Source organism: Mycteria americana, chromosome 4 (genome assembly GCF_035582795.1).
Source record: "Mycteria americana isolate JAX WOST 10 ecotype Jacksonville Zoo and Gardens chromosome 4, USCA_MyAme_1.0, whole genome shotgun sequence".
Classification (NCBI taxonomy): domain Eukaryota; kingdom Metazoa; phylum Chordata; class Aves; order Ciconiiformes; family Ciconiidae; genus Mycteria; species Mycteria americana.
The window spans coordinates 13,308,097-13,327,118 of record NC_134368.1 but is presented as its reverse complement, the minus strand read 5'-3'; the positions used below and the strand labels follow the sequence as shown (position 1 = coordinate 13,327,118).

The window sequence follows — 19,022 nt, the reverse complement described above, 5'->3', positions numbered from 1 at the left end:
CTTGGGTGCTGAAGAGCAGAGGCGGCAGAGCACTGAAGCAGATGTGGTCCATTCCTGAGCTTGTCAGTGGATGCTGCGAATGGCCTAGAAGACGTATGGAAGCATGTTACCCAGTCCAGTTGAATAAATGCTTTCTATGTGACTTGCTCTGTTTAATTTTTTAGGTAAATGACAAGGTTTGAGGAAATTAGCTGGCACTAATTAAACTGCAGTTTCCACGTCCTAGAGAAACACTGATAGCCATTCAGGGACATTTTTCACTGTGGAACGAAAGCAGAAATGTCCGTAGCGTCCTGCTTTCACTCCATCTCCAGCTGATGTATTCCTAGGGAATTTTTTCAGGGACAAATGGTAAAGGGAGTATTTTTTACTCCTGCCAAGTTCTGTTGCTATGGGATGCCCTGTAATGCAGGACAATTATATGAACTTTGGTCTGTCATCCAGATTACGCTTTCTGATCCAGATCACACAATCTACAACTTTGTTAATGAACTGTAAGAGAAATTAGAGCAAGTCTGGTAGTATAAACGTGAGTAGGTAACCCAGAGTGAAAAGAACTGAAGAAGAACTTGGCATACATTTTCTTTTTCATGAAACCATAATCTCTATAGTGTGTGAATAATCAGGGAGCTATGAAAACTGTACTGAAATTGTAGCTTCGTTAAACAGAAATCATGTAAGTCAACTTCATTCCTAATTGTACACACTCAAGGGTGCTACAAAGCTTGCTCAAATGCATTATGGAATTGTGTGACTGAGACAAGCAGAAGGACTCCCACTAATTATTTTTAGCTCTTTAATATATAGGAATGGCAAACTTGAAATAACAGTCATCATTCAAGTACCAAACAGCTTCCCCTCTAAAAATTTTGGAAAAGAAAGTAACCTTCTTCAGGAGGAAAACCATATCTCAAAATGATCAGTTTCCTACAGGAAAATGTAAATTTATGGCAAAATCAAAGCAGTTATGCAGATCCCTCCAGACTTCTTTCATTTGCCTCATCAGAAAGAAAATCTCTTTCTAGGAGGAATAAATTTAATGGAATTCCTACAATTTCTGAATTTTCCTCAAGACACCAGCAACCAAAGGAGCATTTTAACTCTGTTTCGGTAAAGAAGCTTGTGAAGAAGCCATTTGTTTAAGCACCCAACATGTCTTGAATACATGTAAGTGGTTAAAGAGTCATCAGGGAAAACGCGGAATGAAAGTAGAGCCTTACATTCGGATGAAGCAGCACACAGGCTGGTTGAAGTGAGGTGGAAAAGAAGGGTGTGCACTGCTTGGACAACTTGCTCTCAGAGAAGTTCTATCAGTTTAGTCAAAGTGAATTAGAAGTGAACGGGCAATGATTCAGTTCATGAAAGAGAGCAGGAGAAAGACTTTGGACCAGTGTTAATTACCTTTAAGTTTGCACTGAGATGGAAGACCTTTGAATGAGATAAAAGATACTTAGAATGGAACAAAAATGGATGGGTTAGCATTCATTCTGTGTAATGAATGCATGTTGGACCATACAGCAGTTTGGTATCCTGGATAGATGGTGCAGCTGAGGTTAAGAAATTCTAGTTATCACATTATACTATTATAAAGCTTTTACCTTCAGACATGCTGAAAAAGGTGTGCTCGGAAACCTCCAAGGGAAAGATTTTCTTTCAATAAAGTTATTGTACTATGAAGCAAACTACAACATTAAGAAGCAGATAAAATCGTTGTAATGATGCATTTCTTTTATACAAATAATAATGTTTACAACCTTCGTAGGCAAAAGTTCAGAAAGAAATAAACTTACTGTAAGGCACATTTTGGAGTACAGAGGTTATCTATTTTGATTTGCAAATAAATGCTCCCCTGACATACACATTTATTTTAAAGCATGCATTAATGAGAGTTTATGTGTGGTGTGAGCCTAACAGCGGATATTTTATAATGAAAATGAGTAGACAGCAACATTCTTTTTCAGTTTTCTGCTTTTCCCTTAGCAGTTGGAGATTTGTTAGATTTTTATTAATTAGATCTTTTATTACTTTAAAAAAAAAAAAGCTGAGATTGCCTTTTCCACCCTTTAACTGGGATATTTGCTTATGTTTTCTGAAGTAGGACATGCACCAAAAAAAGTGCATCAGAGAGGTGCATTTTGCTGATCCATCACATTGCTCTAGGATTTTGTTTGTGGGGTTTGGGGGTTGGGTTTTTTTTTTTGGTTGAAATTAGGTCCTTCCAATTATGCCCGCAGCTTTCAACACAGATGTAAAAGCAGGAGGGAGGGAAAAATAAATTCAGGACCTTATGGTGTGCAGGTGAGAGGCTTTTGGGCAAAGAGGCATTAATAAATTGATGGATTCTTGTTCAATGATATTTTGGGAACTTTGTTCAGCTCCACTGCAGGCTTTAAATTTAGAAGTGGTTCCAGTTGTTGGGAGAAACCAGGAGGTGAATCTGACAGCCATCATACTGCCCAAGAACCCTAATTTGACAGTCTTCTACTGGTGGATAGGAAACAATCTTCAGGTACATGTACTGTTTTGACTGAGATTATTTTCAATCTCTTTCCAATAAAGGTTGAGTGACACCTTTTACTTTAATAGAAATTCTACCGTGTTGCATGACTTCTTTTAGACCATATTTTGTTCCAAATAGCCAGTTATATCTAGTGCCAAGCAGTATCTAACTTCCCTTGTTTTATCATATACATTTAAGGTGTTAATTTCCCTTTATTGCTACTTATGTGGAAATGCAAATTTCTCTTCTAGAATTGGTTTGAATTTCTAAACCCTTTTCTTTTGGGGGGAACAACAATTTATTCTATTTCATTACCTATGGAAAATAACTTGTGGAGGGGGATGCATTTGGGATCATAGCATTGGTGAATTATGAATCTTGGATTTATGCACTTCCATGTTGATAATGTGAGTACTGTAAATTTAAGTGCTGTACAGAAATATATATATATTCATTGTACAGATAAATATTTTCTGGGAGTCTGAAATAAACTGGTGTATCAAAAATAACTGGGATACCTAAAAGGATATCAAAACAGTGAAAGCACTCAAACAATCTAGTGATATTCATTTGGGGATAGAAAGTCTAGATAAACATATCCTAGAATGATAAATATCCAAGTATTTCTATTCTTGGATAGTTCTTGTCTAGCTGGGTTAATTTCTTTTAAGGTAAATCTTTCAATAACAGATAAGTAAAATATTTTCTTTATGAGAGAGACTAAGTATGAGAGAGGAATGCTTCAGATAAGCACAGTGAACTTTCTTCTTGTAAATGTGCTGTCTACCATAATCCCAGCCTGTATCTTTTCATTGTTATTGACTTTGCCATTGCTAGAACAGGCACTGCAGATCGATGTAGTCTTGTGAAGGGTTTTGTAATTCATACAGATGTGGTCAGGTAACAGAGTATCTCAGTTCTGCCTTGGAGGTTATGGTGGGCTGGTGCACTTCCATGGGTTATGCTCTAAGTTGACAGAATTAACCCGTTTGACCTTGACTATACTCCACCTTTTTTTGAGACAAATGGCTTGCTACATATGATCCTGTAGAGATTTGTGAGCCTGACTCAAAATCTGTTTATTTCAGTGCGATCTGAATGAAAACCTAATACTCTACCAATTATTCTAAAAGAAATTTTGCCCCATCTGGCAGCTCTTCTGTTTATAAACATTCTATTCGGGGAAAGAAACATCCTGTATTGAAAGTTGTAATTGAACAATTTGATAAAATGTTGATTAATTGAATAATTGATGTGAAACCTTTTTTGCTCATATTTTTAGTGACGGTCTCTTCGGCCACTGTTCTTGTGGTTCTTGCTGAAATTCTATTTTCAACTTTTCTTTGTTTTTTAAAGCCACTCCTTACATTGGACAATTTTCTGGTGACAAAGTTTGCTGAGACAGGAGACATCAGAGTTACAGTGCAGGCTTCCTGTGGGAGCTCCATGCTTCAGGACTCAAAAGTTGTCCACGTTTTTGGTGAGACATTACTCTTGTTAATTTTTTTTTGTTTCACGTGTACTTGTTTCTTATACCTCTTAAACCAGCCCTGACACAACTGACCCTGTTGTAAAATTATATCTAATGCCATGTTTAATTGTTAAAATTAGAGGGATGAACTGTCACTAGGTAACTCCATGAGACTGAACAGTATGGAAGGGTTTCATCTGAAACGTTTTGTTTCCTTTGCTTATTTTAAATGTTACTGTGGTTCCCAAATGCTATATGTAGCAATAGCATTTAAGTAGTATTTTGGCCTATGACTAGAGTTTCTTAGGATTTCTAAATAAAGTAGTTCTGAAAAAAAAAGAAAATTTAGTTGTCTATATACTCTCAGCATTAAAAACAATGTGAAATAATTGCCTTTTACCACAATATATCACTGTTCCTTTGATGTTTATCTGAGAGTTTGGATCAAATATAGCTCCGCTGTAATTATTGAATAACCCTTCAACTCTTGTTTCACATTGTGCCCTGGTGTGTTTTGTTGTGCCTTATAATGTGGTGACAAGGCATAATATACTGTGAAAAATGTAGTGTCGACGAATTATTTACATTTGTGTTTGTGCTGTCACATGTGGGAATTGTGATAAGTGAAAAAGCTTCTTTTTAATGCAGAGCTAAAAGCCTTCAGATATCATGAAATACACAACATGATACATCTCTATCGTCTGCAGAAGATTCTGTTATTTTTGCTTTTAGTATACTTATTAATTTAAAATAATGGTAAAAACCACACTCATGCTAAATGCAGCTTTTATGAATCTTCTCCTTTCCTAAGATAAATGGATTTAACGTTTAGGCTACCACTTAGAAGTGCATCCCCTTTTTTAGAAATCTTTAGAAGTATAATCCATCTTCGTGTGACTAGATCAATGACTTTGGCTTTCAAACGCTGCTTCTGCTCCTAGTGTTGGCCAATCCTGGTAGGAAGAGCAAGAAAGTACTGGTCATGGGGGAAATAAAGAAACCTCTGGAAAAGAAAACCACATTAAAATACAATTCTGTCAGAAGCATTGGGGAGGCCAGATTTGACTCATGCATTCCAGAGGATCTCTTTCTCTGCTTTGCATTAAGTTCCCCAGGTGTTCATCCAAGGAGCGTATATGGAGAAAGAGAAGATTTTAGAGACTGTTTACTGAGGATCAGCCCATTTCTGGTATTTCAGATATTTTGGACAATCTCCAGAGAAATGTTGTGTGTGTACCTTGTTTCTATTTTTTTGAAGAGGGCAGTAGTTAGCCTTTGGTATATCGTTTCTGTTCTTATTTTCATAGCTAGTTGATGGAATACATCAAGTATTCATTTTACATGTAAACCAGGAACACGTAATGGGCAAAAAACACGTTTATGATTCAGTGAGAATAAAATCCATTGGCGCATTCCCATTACAAATAAAAGAAACCAACCGCATCTGTGTGGTGTATTGTCCTAAGGAAAAATTATTGGGAAGGTTATGACCCCAGTGCACGTATGTAAATCTGCTTTGTTTATTTTTTTTTTCTTCCTGCTTTTTTATCTTTAGGCACAAATATGATGATGTTGATGAAAATAGAGAAAGAAATGGAGTGCCTGACAGGAGCGTACTCTTGCTCCGTGCAAGAGTACACAACGCAGAGCAGTGGGGTTCCTAGATACTACAGTGCTGCACAGCAAATAATGCCAAATATGTATTTTCAGCTTTTATTTCTGCAAAACTGTTTTTGCAACCTGGTTTGTTACTTGTTCAAAAATGTTTATTTTTGTTTTTCTAGATCATTTTCATGTTCTTCCTCTGAAGTTTACTAAGCACCTGGACATGTACAACCCCGACATACCAGAGTGGAGGGAAGACATAGGGCGGGTAGTAACACGACTTCTTGCAAAGGTGCTCTTTCAGATTGCTCGTAAAATGTTCCCTCGCCGGTCGTAAAGCTTGAAGGTTAAGTTAATGCCTTCTCATTTAGAAAAAAGGAGGCAGAGCAAAATAATAAAGTGAACCTCATGAGCCACATTTCAAACAAGTTTGAGCCTAGTGTCGCTTTTACGTGCAGGCTGTAGATGATGATATTGTAACATAGAAAGTTTAGGTCTAACACAGCCTAATTGGCAATTAATGCTAAATATTGCTCTCTGGGATTAGGGATAGACGTATTGGCAAATACTGCTGACTCCAAGACAGGAAGAGTAGCTTAAATGTGATATATTTAGAAGTTAAGTAAAGGATGCTGTGTAATATAAAAGACATAGACTTCGTGAAACAACAAAGCAGAAAGAAAAAATTTACAATGTCAGTTACGTAACTTTGAAAATTATATATAATATATAGGCAAACAGTTCATACAGCTGGTTTTTTTAGATCATATTAGCAGAAGAAATGTGGATGGGGAGCAGTTGAATCCTGTAGGTTAAATCAAGTGCAAAGCCATGCAGCAGTTCTGTGAGATAAGTAAAAGCACCCCATAAAAACTGGGAGCTCTGGAGCTGTGCTCTTCAGGTGCACACACTGCCAGCAGCCCAGGGTGCACACACGGACTTTTTGTGAGGACAGTAGCACTGAGGTGCAGGTTGATAATGTTTTGAAAATGCCTGTGTTTGCAATCACTTAACTTTTCCTGTATTTACAGTACTGCAGATCAGGTGCTGGAATTTTGACTCTATACTTTTTCCTGCCTTTTTTTTAAGGTTCACCTCAAATGTCAGATTCAAGTAAATTCCCACTTTTCTCAACTTAAACCCATACCATAACCAGTGTCAGTCAAACAAATGTTTTAATCCTATGCAAAAATGCCTTTGCATTTTAGTAATTACTAAATCATTTGCAAAAGAATATGAACAATTTAATGGAATTTCGGAATCTGTTTGAGAAAGGAAGGCTACGGGAAGTGCCTAGGGTGTTGTCATTCAAATTGTGTGGCTGTATTACACAACACATGAAGGAATTTGGGACTAAAAGCAAAATTTGCACAAACTATTTTGAAAAGGAATGCACTTGACTTTTACCGGGGGCCGCAGGGATTCATAACAATTTCAGGAACTGAACCTAGGTGCTCTTAGTCTCACCCTGGAAAACTTCTCTCTGTCCATTAAACACAGATGGAAAAGTAGCCTCCCTAAGCTAAAGTTAGCAGTAATGAATATGCCCTTCTAAGTCTACTAAGTGTCTGAATGGCCCACAAAGGATCCTAAATCACTTAGGGATTTTTTTTAATGTTACCCTAGAAATGCACAGCCATTGCAGAGTTTTGCTAAAACTGCGTACTCCATTTTGCTTCTTTCCATGATGCCACTAAATCTCTTTAATGCGATAACAATTCTTAGCTCTTCCAATCTTCAGCTCACATTTCAGTTAATTTATGTTTGGCTTTGGTCATGTTTTAGCTTCTGGTGGAATCTCCTCTAAATATTAAGGATCTGAACACCAAAGACTAAGAGACACATGTGGAGTTACTTATGTATTTTCTATAAAATATAAAGCACGCTGTCCTATAATTTGCCATATGCCTTTGTCTTCACAGGAAACCAATACACCCAAAGAAACACTCATGACAGTCGTGAAACCTGGTCTGCCCACAACTGCTGACTTGCATGTTCTACTACCAGCAAACCAACCAAAAAGGAAGAGAAGTGTAACTAGTGATAAGGTAACCAGAGCAATGTATGTCTGGGTAGGACAGTCTTCCTCCTGTTTTGCAATCAGTGGCTGTACTCTCATTGTCTTTATGGGAAATTAAAAGGTGCTCCCTAACTATGTAAAGATCTCACGCCCACCTGACAAGAGACATGTAAAAGCCAGCAACAGCTATGACTGCTGTGTTTGACAGTGTCTAGACCAGCATAATCTAGTGCTTACTGGTATTAGTGTATTTCTCAAGAATAACTAATATTGATCTGTTTTTTAAACAGAAACAACAGTGATGGCATGTCAGTCTGTGAAGATCCAGTAGAGCAAAGAGTGCATTTAGAACACTGATATTTCTAAAGAGGGATGAAACATCTCTGCACTGTCTTTAGGAGCAAATTAGATTTCAGGTCAAACAGAAACAGAACCTTAATAGTTGACCTATAATGTAAAGAGCATCAAGCAGGTAGTTTCTGCCTTTATGAGCAAATGTCCTTTTCAATTGGCAAGAAACAAATACAGTGAACACAGGAATGAAAATCAGATATTAGTTTCTCCCTACTTATTTCCAAACCATATTTCTTCCATAATAAAAGACCTTATGCCAGTTGAAAATCAGAAGACTGGCACTTATCATTTATGATAGTCGTCCTTTTGCTGTGATAGAGAAGGAACATATCCCAACTGTGCCTGTGTCTTGCAGTTCAAGTCCTGCCAGTTACAAAGAATCCCAATGTAAGGTATCATTAATTTTGAAGGGCATTTTACAACTTTTTGAGACAAGGTCACAATATCCAAAGAGCTGGAAAAGTAGGTAAGAAGCAGCTCTTCATATTAACACAAAACCAGTAGATTGTGTTTGGAATTGATGGGGTACACTTTGGAATGTCCAAAGGAGTATGTTGATGTTGTCCAAGTACTTGAACAGGTGTCTTACTTTAAAATGCACAGAGTACGGTGTGAATGCACAAAATTTTCTGCTTTGTGGCAATCCCAAACCCTTACTGCTCTCCCTCTGTAATCACAGTGGGAGTTCCTGGGAGCCTGAAATCCTGATTATGTTGCAGGAAACGGTTAATTTTAGTAGGTTGTTTCTTTAGTAGAGAGCCATTCATGAACTATGGCTTTCAGCCAGGTGAGTATTACCACTTCACAATTATTTGCATATTTCCACTTCTTGAAGAAGCGAGGTGCAGCTTCTAAAGGAAATCCTTTCTCTTTATTCCAAGTATACATGGAATGGACGTCTTTAATAATTTAAGTGAACTGATGGTGATAGATTCTTAGGTTGTGCAAACATTTTATTTCAGTGCAAAGTGTTATGCATATTAGTTCCCTTTAAATCTCAACTGTTCTATTAGTGCTGTGCTTCAAGGCAGCTTAAAGAATATCATCAATTATAATCAATGCTGTCTCAAGGGTTTTTTTCATGTTTGTGTATGAAATACTCTGTGAGTTACTCCAAAGCATAAAGAAGAACAATCACATGTTGCAAATGATTTGGGAAAACTTCTCTTCAGTAGGGCTATGGGGAAATTACAGTAGTTTAGCAGGGCACCGTTTCTGTAATAAGTAGTCCTCCAGTAAGACCTTGCAAAGGTTTTCTGAAACTTGAGGATCACTGAAAGGTGAAAGTAATTGTATAATCTGGAGAATAGATGTATATTTCTGACATTGTTAGGATTGACCAGGTCAGACCAGTGGTGGTTGGGGGTTACATGTATGGAAGTACCAAATATGGTACAATCTCCATTTCGTCAGAGCAGGAACAAGGGAGACTGGAGCAATTACAGCAATCTGTGCTGTCCAATGAGAAAAAATCAGGTACGCTAGTATCCCATTTCAACACTGATTGTTTTATAGACTACAATGCTGTAGAGCCATTGTTGATTTAGAATTGAATGGCACAAATACTGATAAAATCTGTGTTGTGTCAGAATCCAGTGTGACTTGAGAGATATCCTGAAAATATACCCTATGTAAATAAACTTAGAAGCAGTAACTGGTTAAGTCAGCAGGAAAATACTCATGGTGTCACTTATCATAGAATCATAGAATCATTAAGGTTGGAAAAGACCTCTAGGATCATCTAGTCCAACTGTCAACCCAACACCTCCATGCCTACTAAACCATGTCCTGAAGTGCCACATCTACATGGTTTTTTGAACTCCTCCAGGGATGGTGACTCAACCACTTCCCTGGGCAGCCTGTTCCAATGCTGGACAACCCTTTCGGTGAATAAATTTTTCCTAATATCCAATTTAAACCTCCCTTGGCGCAACTTGAGGCCATTTCCTCTCTTCCTATCTCTAGTTACTTGGGACAAGAGACTGACGCCCACCTCGCTACAACCTCCTTTCAGGTAGTCGTAGAGAGCGATAAGGTCTCCCCTCAGCCTCCTTTTCTCCAGGCTAAAAAACCCCAGCTCCCTCAGCCGCTCCTCATAAGACTTGTGCTCCAGACCCTTCCCCAGCTTCGTTGCCCTTCTCTGGACACGCTCCAGCACCTCAGTGTCTTTCGTCATGAGGGGCCCAAAACTGAACACAGTATTCGAGGTGCTGCCTCACCAGTGCCAAGTACAGGGGCACGATCACTTCCCTAGTCCTGCTGGCCACACTATTGCTGATACAGGCCAGGATGCTATTGGCCTTCTTGGCCACCTGGACACACTGCCAGCTCACATTCAGCTGGCTATCGACCAGCACCCCCAGGTCCTTTTCCACTGGGCAGCTTTCCGGCCACTCTTCCCCAAGCCTGTAGCATTGCATGGGGTTGTTGTGGCCCAAGTGCAGGACCTGGCACTTGGCCTTGTTGAACCTCATACAATTGGCCTCGGCCCATGGATCCAGCCTGTCCAGATCCCTCTGCAGAGCCTTCCTACCCTCAAGCAGATCAACACTCCCACCCAATTTGGTGTCATCTGCAAACTTACTGAGGGCACACTCAATCCCCTCGTCCAGATCATTGGTAAAGATATTAAACAAGACTGGCCCCAAAACTGAGCCCTGGGCAACACCCCTTGTGACCTGCTGCCAACTGGATTTCACTCCGTTCACCACAACTGTCTGGGCTCGGCCATCCAGCCAGTTTTTTGCCCAGCGAAGAGTACACCCGCCTAAGCCATGAGCCGCCAGCTTCTCCAGGAGAATGCTGTGGGAGACAGTGTCAAAGGCTTTACTAAAGTCCAGGTAGATAACATCTACAGCCTTTCCTTCGTCCACTAGGCCGGTCACCTGGTCATAGAAGGAGATCAGGTTGGTCAAGCAGGACCTGCCTTTCATGAACCCATGCTGGCTGGGCCTGATCCCCTGGTTGGCCTGCACATGCCTGTTGAGCGCACTCAAGATGAACCACTCCATAACCTTCCCTGGTACCGAGGTCAGGCTGACAGGCCTGTAGTTCCCCGGATCCTCCTTCCGGCCCTTCTTGTAGATGGGGGTCACATTGGCAAGCCTCCAGTCGTCTGGGGCCTCCTCTGTTAACCAGGACTGCTGATAAGTGATGGAGAGTGGCTTGGCAAGCTCCTCTGCCAGCTCCCTCAGTACTCTCGGCTGGATCCCATCTGGCCCCATAGACTTGTGAGTGTCCAGGTGGCGTAGCAGGTCATTAACTGCTTCCTCCTGGACTATGGGGGGTTCATTCTGCTCTCCGTCCCTGTCTTCCAGCTCAGGGGGCTGAATGCCCTGGGGATAACTGGTCTGACTATTAAAGACTCTGAGGCAAAGAAGGCATTAAATACCTCAGCTTTTTCCTCATCCTTGGTGGCAATGTTGCCCCCCCCGCATCCAATAAAAGAGGGAGATTCTCCTTGGCTCTTTTTGTTGTTAGTGTATTTGTAAAAACATTTTGTATTCTCTCTTACAACAGTGGCCAGATTGAGTTCTAGCTGGGCTTTTGCATTTCTAATTTTCTCTCTGCATGACTTGACGAGATCCCTGTACTCTTCTTGAGTTGCCTGCCCCTTCTTCCAAAAGTGGTAAACTCTCCTTTTTTTCCTGAGTCCCAGCAAAAGCTCCCTGTTCAGCCAGGCCGGTCGTCTTCCCCGCCGGTTTGTCTTATGGCACATGGGGACAGCCTGCTCCTGCGCCTTTAAGACTTCCTTCTTGAAGCATGCCCAGCCTTCCTGGACCCCTTTGCCCTTCAGGACTGTCTCCCAAGGGACTCTCTCAACCAGTGTCCTGAACAGGTCAAAGTCTGCCCTCCGGAAGTCCATGGTAGTGGTTTTGCTCACCCCCCTCCCTACTTTGCCCCAAATCAAGAACTCTATCATATCATGGTCACTAAGCCCCACTTATTCAAAGATTCGTTACATTCTCTTCTGTTACCAGAAGAGAATCTTGAAGGTCTTCATCATGTTTCACTGGAAGGATGTGCTTTGCCATGCTGCTAGTGCCAGTTCTCAAAGTCAGGGTTGTGACACTACTGCGAGGACTCACCAAAGCAGAACGTTTTCTGCATGTTTGGAGGAGGTGTCCCTGCAATCCTTAGTTTAGACATAGTTATGAAATGTCTTCCCTTAGAGAGAACCTATTTGTTCTTGGCTGAAAACCTTTTAGATTTGGGATATTATATGATTTCAGAAGGATTGTTAAAGGCATAATTTCTTGGTCAGGCAGAGAACACCCGCTCGGTAGAGTTTCTGTTGGTGTTTTACATGAAGTGTTATGATGTGATGCTATTTATTAAATTAGTGGTCTAGAATAGGAGTCACTGTTAAAAGTAGCCAGCAATAACAAAGATCATAAGTAAGCTGGCACTGTAGTAGTAGGAGCCCTTTGGATAATTCTAAAGTTTGGTTCCATTCTGACAAAAGCCCTTTTTCTTTCAAATTTGTTCATGTAGAAGTAAAAGCTGAGTGTGATTTAACCTGGTTTTAAGAACACAGCAATTTCAAAAGTATTTCATTCTAATAATTGACTCTTGGTCGACTTGGTCGCTTAATTTATGCACACCTATTACACGTCTAATGCCAGGTGGGATGAGTCCAGTTGAAAGAGTCAATTAAAGTGCATTTAAACTATAGCCTGGAAAGCAGTGGCTCTGAGGAAGATTTGGGGCTCTATCTAGAAAAACTAGTACATGAAAATTCCCATTGGCAAAAAGGGCAAATCAGACCCCCAGATGTATAAGTGGGTAAGAGTTTGAATAGTGTCATTATTTTTGCATTCTTATAGCACAATGCAGGAGCCATTGTGTTCACATGTTCAAATATTATCATTGGAAAGGATGTAGAAAAAGAAGATAGAAAATTCAAATGCTGGCATAAGAACCTTAGCTTAGAGAATCTAGAGAGGAGCTCCAAACACTGGATTTGTTTTTTTAAACAGTTGGAGAGGTGGCAGCACTGTGCTCAGTAACTACCTCAGGGCAGAAAAGAAACCCCATGAGTACTGAAACAACCATCAGTCTAGCAGTGAAATAAATAAGCCAGAACCTTTGGCTGGATTCACGTGAGATTCAAATTTTTGACCTGTGGAAGTGTACTTTGTTTAGGTTTGGGTGGGAACCCAGGGTTGGGGAGAGAAATAACAAACAAGTGTTAGTCACTTAAGCAAAAAGCAGAGCAAATGTTGAATTCTTCAAACACCTGCCAGGAAAGTATGATGTATCCAAAGTTATGGGGCTCAGTAATTTCATTTACTGGCTGAAAGTCAGATTAGCCTAAAGTAGTGGTCCCTCTTGCATTGTATACCATGAACATGTGAATGAACCTGGACTGAGACTAAGTGACTCTATGTCAGTGGTGCCAGCGTCACTTTAAAGGCTGCTAATCAATATCATCGTCATATCCATTCTCTTTTCAGACTTTGGGCAAACAGATAAACACTTAGGAGCTGTCTGGAGCAATTGTCTTGTAAAATAACTGATGCCATGCTCACATCACCCTTATGTTGCGTCATTCCCCCGCAAAAAAAAAGTAATAAAGTCAGTGGAATGGCTTCAGAAGTTAGATATTCCTCAATATGAGTGAGGATATTTGAATTTGAACTTTTGTGTAGTCTCGGTCCATAACATGAGAGAGACTACAGGGATTTCTATCTATTATACTGCAAAGGCTTGTCAAAGATGAACACCGTAATTGGTAATATCATGGAAGGAGTTGCTCGTGAAGGTTTCACGGGTATAAAGCATATTTCTAATTTGGCATCCTGTGGGAAGTCGTATCCTAAATTATAAGTCATAGAGTATAAAACTAGCTTTGATCTTTTAGAAAATTACCCGTGTTGAAGACACAAGCAAGTAGAAGGGAAAATTCAGACAATTTGTCATCTGGGGTTAGGATATGATGGTATATTTAATGGTTCTGCTCCATAAAAATGTGAGAGACCATATTTTACTATGCTCTATCCGCTGGAGAAAAATAGGAGGAATCCTCATTTTTTCCACATGGATGGATGTATATATTTCTACAGAGTATTGTTAAAAATTAGGTATAAATGGAATCCATCCCATTATAGGTGAGGAGGTGAGGTAAATTATGACATGCAGTTCATTATCAAATAGCAGTTACTTTTCATAGCAAGAAATCTAAAGTGACATTGCAGGTTTTGTTCTGAAAGGTTAGAAAAATTGAGAGTTTTTAATACGGATTATGCATTGTGTGAGTTATGACCCAGGTAAACCCAATAGCACGTGCAAATGACATGCTGTCTGTCACATACTCGGTGAAGGGTTTGGTAAGCAGGAAGAAAGATTTGGCTATAAAGTTTTGACATTTTCAGCTTTTACGGCTTGTGGAGTTTTGCATGATTTTTAGATACGGAATTTCTTTAAGATTTCAGCTCATCATTGAAAAATGCTTTCTGAGTTTCTCACCATTTAATGAACCAGAGGTTTTCCTTTTTAGAACATTGAGTCTCTCAAAGTGGAACGGAGTTCGAGATGTCTGACATTCTCTCTGTTGTATTTTCAGAGAATAGCGGCTATAAAGCAGGCCTTGAATGCACACAACATCAGTTTCTTTCTGAGGGGAGGATACTGGGTCTTAGTGACTTTAGCTGACTCCAGTTCAGGTAAATATATAAAGAAGGCTCCCAACAGACCAACCTTTGGATGCTTGTCTGAGTTCTGATAAGTTAAGGAGAAAGTCTTCATATCAATATATGTATGTACATATACACACATACATATATACTTACTTGGTACTTGTTACATATAGATACGCACATAAATATATATGTGTGTATATATGTGTACGTAAATAGAGATACATACACACACATGTATGTATGGATATATTTTCATTTGGTACTTGTTAACAATCACCACAAAATAAATATTTCTTACATATTTCAATTTTGTCATACCTCATGATTTGTATCAGAAGCTTCTTGCTTTTTTCTGTGTAACCATGACATTAACTAAATACCTATACTATAGGTTTTTGTATACTATACAAAACAGTGCCCTGAAGGAAGAGCCAACCAGGCTTCAAAAAAACCATCTGGGGAAGCACTTTGGCTCCACTGGCTGCCGAGAAAGCAGAGCTGCTTTACTTCAGCCAGATTTAACCCCAGGGGTCTGGGACGTAGCCTTGCATCCCTGCCTTGTATCTCTGATCTTCAAATCAATTGACGTGAAGCTTGCTGTAGGGGTTTCCACATTGCTAATCCTGTCCTGAGATAAATTATATCTTTTTTCTGTGTTTAAAACAAATGGAAACAGTTTTTTTGCATGCATTTCCTGCATCTCTAGCTTCACTATGTACCTGGAAACTTGTTGAAGAGAGTATATGTACATACATGTGCGTGTATTTTGAACAGAGATATGTTAAAATGATATTTTAACCAGTAAGTTCAGCTTTCACTTGAACCTTGTTTTAGAACATCCAGTAATTTTTATCTGTGTATCCTATTCCATAATATATCCTTCTTTCTCATTTCAATGTGTTGTGGGAGAACAGCTTAGCTGACCGCAATCAATTTATGTAAATACTGGTGTGATATTTTATCTGTCAGCTCTCTGCAGAAGACAAAGCTCTTTTATCTAGTCTCTAATGTAGAATTGTGCTACAGTCTCGCTGTGGTACCTCATCTGGTTTAAAGGGCTAACATGTGTTAGCCAGCACAAAAGGCTGGGATTGTGCTGGGAACGTGGGAAGCCCACGTTCATTACAGCCTTTACCAATGTATGACCTTGATGAGTTCATTTGTTATTCAGAGCCTTAGTTTCTCCATCTGTGAAATTAATACAGCCCTGCTTTTGCGACACACGTACTTAGGGTATGTGATCATTTCCTACGATACCTTTAGATTCCCAGAAGAAAAAACACACTGAGTGTGCAAATATTTAAATCTTCGTGGGTTTTGGGTTTTGGTTTTGTTTGTTGTTGTTTTTTTTTAATTGGTCCTCTGTCCTTCAGTCACAAGTCACCAATTAATTTTGGTTTGCTGCCTTTTTGAAGAGGCTACAGATGGAGTGAAAAGAAGAGGTTACATAAATAACAACAAATGTTTTTGACCTGGCAATTAGATAGAAAAGAAAGCCCAAGAATGTGACTGATCTGAAAGATGACATGCTAAGCTGTTCTTTTATTTCGTATTTCAGACTCTCAGAGGATTGGAGGAGGCAGTGGCTACTGGGCTATTGTGGTTCTCTTTGTTATCTGTCTAGTTGCAGTTGGGGCTTTCATCCTCTACAAGTTCAAAAGGCAAGTAAACCTTAATCAACAACATATACATTTTAAGAATTAGGTTTATCCACAGATCAGCAAACCAGAGTTTGTTATTTGAAAAGGAGGTTTCTTGAAGAATTGCAAAAAGTCCACCGCTTTGAAAATCGTGTTTTTCTGAACTTTTCAGACATCAAGGTACTGCACTGATGCTTGCTTTCACTTGCTGTCTTCTAAGACAAATAGCAGCAATATGGGAACTATGGAGAGTTTGTTCAGCTTGTCTAAGTGATATCATCAAGAAACAGAGCTGAGTTAAAATATTATGCCTGATTATTCCTACCTCATTACTCCTAGCAGTTATGAATAAAGTAAAGCTATCGGGACAAGGAGTACATCTGCAATGCTGATTTGCTTAAAAAAGTAGTTTTATCAAGATGCGTAGCACTCTGGAGTTTCTCTTTGCACACATTATATTTTAATTGCTGGGGCAATGCCACATAGAATGACTGATGGAAATACATTAGCGTTAATTTGACACTAGAGTGTGTTGAGGGAAGAAATCATTCTGGAAGTGGCCCTTATGAGAGACATATTCTCAAAATTGACAAGGGATGCCATGCCAGCCTTTGACAGTCCAATATATCTTTAGTCCACAATTGATTTTAATCAAAGCTACTAGGGCGCTGTGCAATTTAAAGAATTTTGTTCTTGTTCATGAGTCTGTGTTATCATTCGCTACGCTCTTGGTGTTTTTGTATCTCTGGGGCATTTAGAAGCTATTGGGTTTGAGCATACTGGAAACAAGCCTTCATCATCATAAAACCCCAATGTCCTTACTCAGTGAGGATTACTATTGATTTGTCTCATTTTTTAAAGATTGATTTTTATTTGAAATAAACATAAGGTTATAGAAATGGGTGCGGCACTGAGTGTGTGATAGCAATAAGCGTAGATAGCGTTTAAGTAAGAGGTTTTTTAGATAAAGAGTTTTAAGTCAATAGAGAAAACCCCTTTTTTCCGAGAATCTTTTCATTTTCTCGCTGCAGCACTTAAGTTTCTTAGAGCTCACAGTGGCTGATTGCTCTAAAGGACAAAGCATAGAATGCTGTATCAGACTGTCTCCAACTGAATAGAAATCCATTTTGCTAGTTTAGGTGCCTGCAGCAAGGAAAAGCATAAAAATGGTTGATGTGATGTAATTATATTATTTCAGTAGCAATACATGGAGGATTTGCTGTTCGTAGTGCGGGATCATAAAACTTGCTTGTGGTATCTTTCGAAAGCTGTATGATTTATATCTTTTATTAGCTCTTAAAAGAGAGCAATTAAATAACAGACACAATTACTATATGGCAAAAGAAGTATAAAATATTCAAGAAAGGAAGAAAAAAATTCTTTTCCTTGAGTTCTTTCGAAAATGCCCAATGAATCATTGCTTTATAAATAGAGCTTTTATTAAGGAGGAAACTATACTACGGTTTGCAAATTGCAAGCTTTAATGTCTCTCACACTTTTATATATAATTTGTGAAAATCATTTGCATTTAAATTTTGTGGGGATTTAATTTAGGTGCGAGTGAGGAGAATTGTGAGATATATTCAAATGTTTCTCAGTAGCCTGAAAACTTCTGTTGGCATTGATGAATGACCATGCAGTAGTATTCAATTTTAGTCTGTATCATATCTGTTTCTGAGATATTTGACAGAATTATTTTTAAATATTCCTGCTAAGCTGTTCCAAGATGACAATTTTTTGGTTGCATCCTTCATTTGCAATTTGATCTTCAAAGAATATTGAGCGCCTAATCGGTGATACATTTGAAAAATTACTTTTTCCCGGTGTGCTCTCTGTGAACTCCTCTCCCACCCAAATCTTTAATCCTTAAAAAACGTCTTTCCTGTGTTTATAAAGCTGGATGGTGAATTGCTGGATCCCCATGGAGTACTTACTTGCGAGTATAGTCCCTTTAAAGTCAGTACACTGAGTATGTAAGTTTACAAACTGGTCTGTAGGGACTGAGGCTATGAGTGTCCTTTATAGATATAAAGGTTGCAAGTCATAATGCACAAAGGCAGCTTGTCAATATTATATGCCTGTATATTAAAAAATTAATTTGCTGAAAGAATGCTATAGGCAACAAAAATTGTTCCATTTTAGGAGATAATTTCAGCAGAGTAACGCTTACTGGGCCCTAGGGTAACTCAGACAACACATGCAAATATAAATATGAATTATTTCCACATAGAAATTACAGACATGTGTAAGTGTTGAAATGCTAATACTGTCCATAATTTTTATGCAAGATTCACAAAATTGAGGAGGAGACGGAAGACGTTTGGTGGTGCTTTCCTTTCATTTATGTAAGTTGATAGTCAGAGACTCCCTTCAGAAAAGGGTTGAAACTCCTTTTTTCCCCAAGTCAGAGAAATGTTTATTAATCTCAGTTTTATCACTATACTGATTGAGTCTACAGGACTTGCAGTTGGCATTGGGTGGTCTGCAAAAGATTGCATGGACATGCCTTGGAATATTCTCTCTCTTTCTCTCTCCTTGCTGGCCCAAAGGACAGTTCTTTACTTAAGGTTATTTGATACCTGGAAAGATGCAAGATGGAAAGACTGGCTTGCAGATAAGGTGGTGGCTGGATTGGCAGGGAGGTAACAGCTTCATACGTGAGAGCATTTCATCCATTTGCAGTGAGCAGAGGCACTGCTCAGGACTTGTGATGAAAAGTAAAGAGAAAATAGCAGACTTCTGTGTAGACCATAGTACAGCTTTGACAGAAAATGGAAACCTGCCCAAACTG

At 39.1% G+C, this 19,022-nt stretch overlaps 1 protein-coding gene across 9 annotated transcripts in view; it reads left to right on the top strand.

Moving 5' to 3' along the window:
- SORCS2 (sortilin related VPS10 domain containing receptor 2) overlaps positions 1–19,022 on the top strand; it is a 645,075-nt gene that overhangs the window by 609,324 nt on the left and 16,729 nt on the right. For all 9 annotated transcript variants that reach the window (XR_012775470.1, XR_012775469.1, XR_012775468.1 and 6 more), the window contains exons 20-25: positions 2,376–2,509; positions 3,857–3,980; positions 5,756–5,868; positions 7,499–7,624; positions 14,516–14,615; positions 16,150–16,252. Coding sequence is in view for 5 of the 9 variants with exons in the window: in XM_075499712.1 (XP_075355827.1) it covers positions 2,376–2,509; positions 3,857–3,980; positions 5,756–5,868; positions 7,499–7,624; positions 14,516–14,615; positions 16,150–16,252 (700 nt within the window). In the remaining 4 variants the exon portion in view is untranslated. The remainder of the gene's footprint in view (positions 1–2,375; positions 2,510–3,856; positions 3,981–5,755; positions 5,869–7,498; positions 7,625–14,515; positions 14,616–16,149; positions 16,253–19,022) is intronic.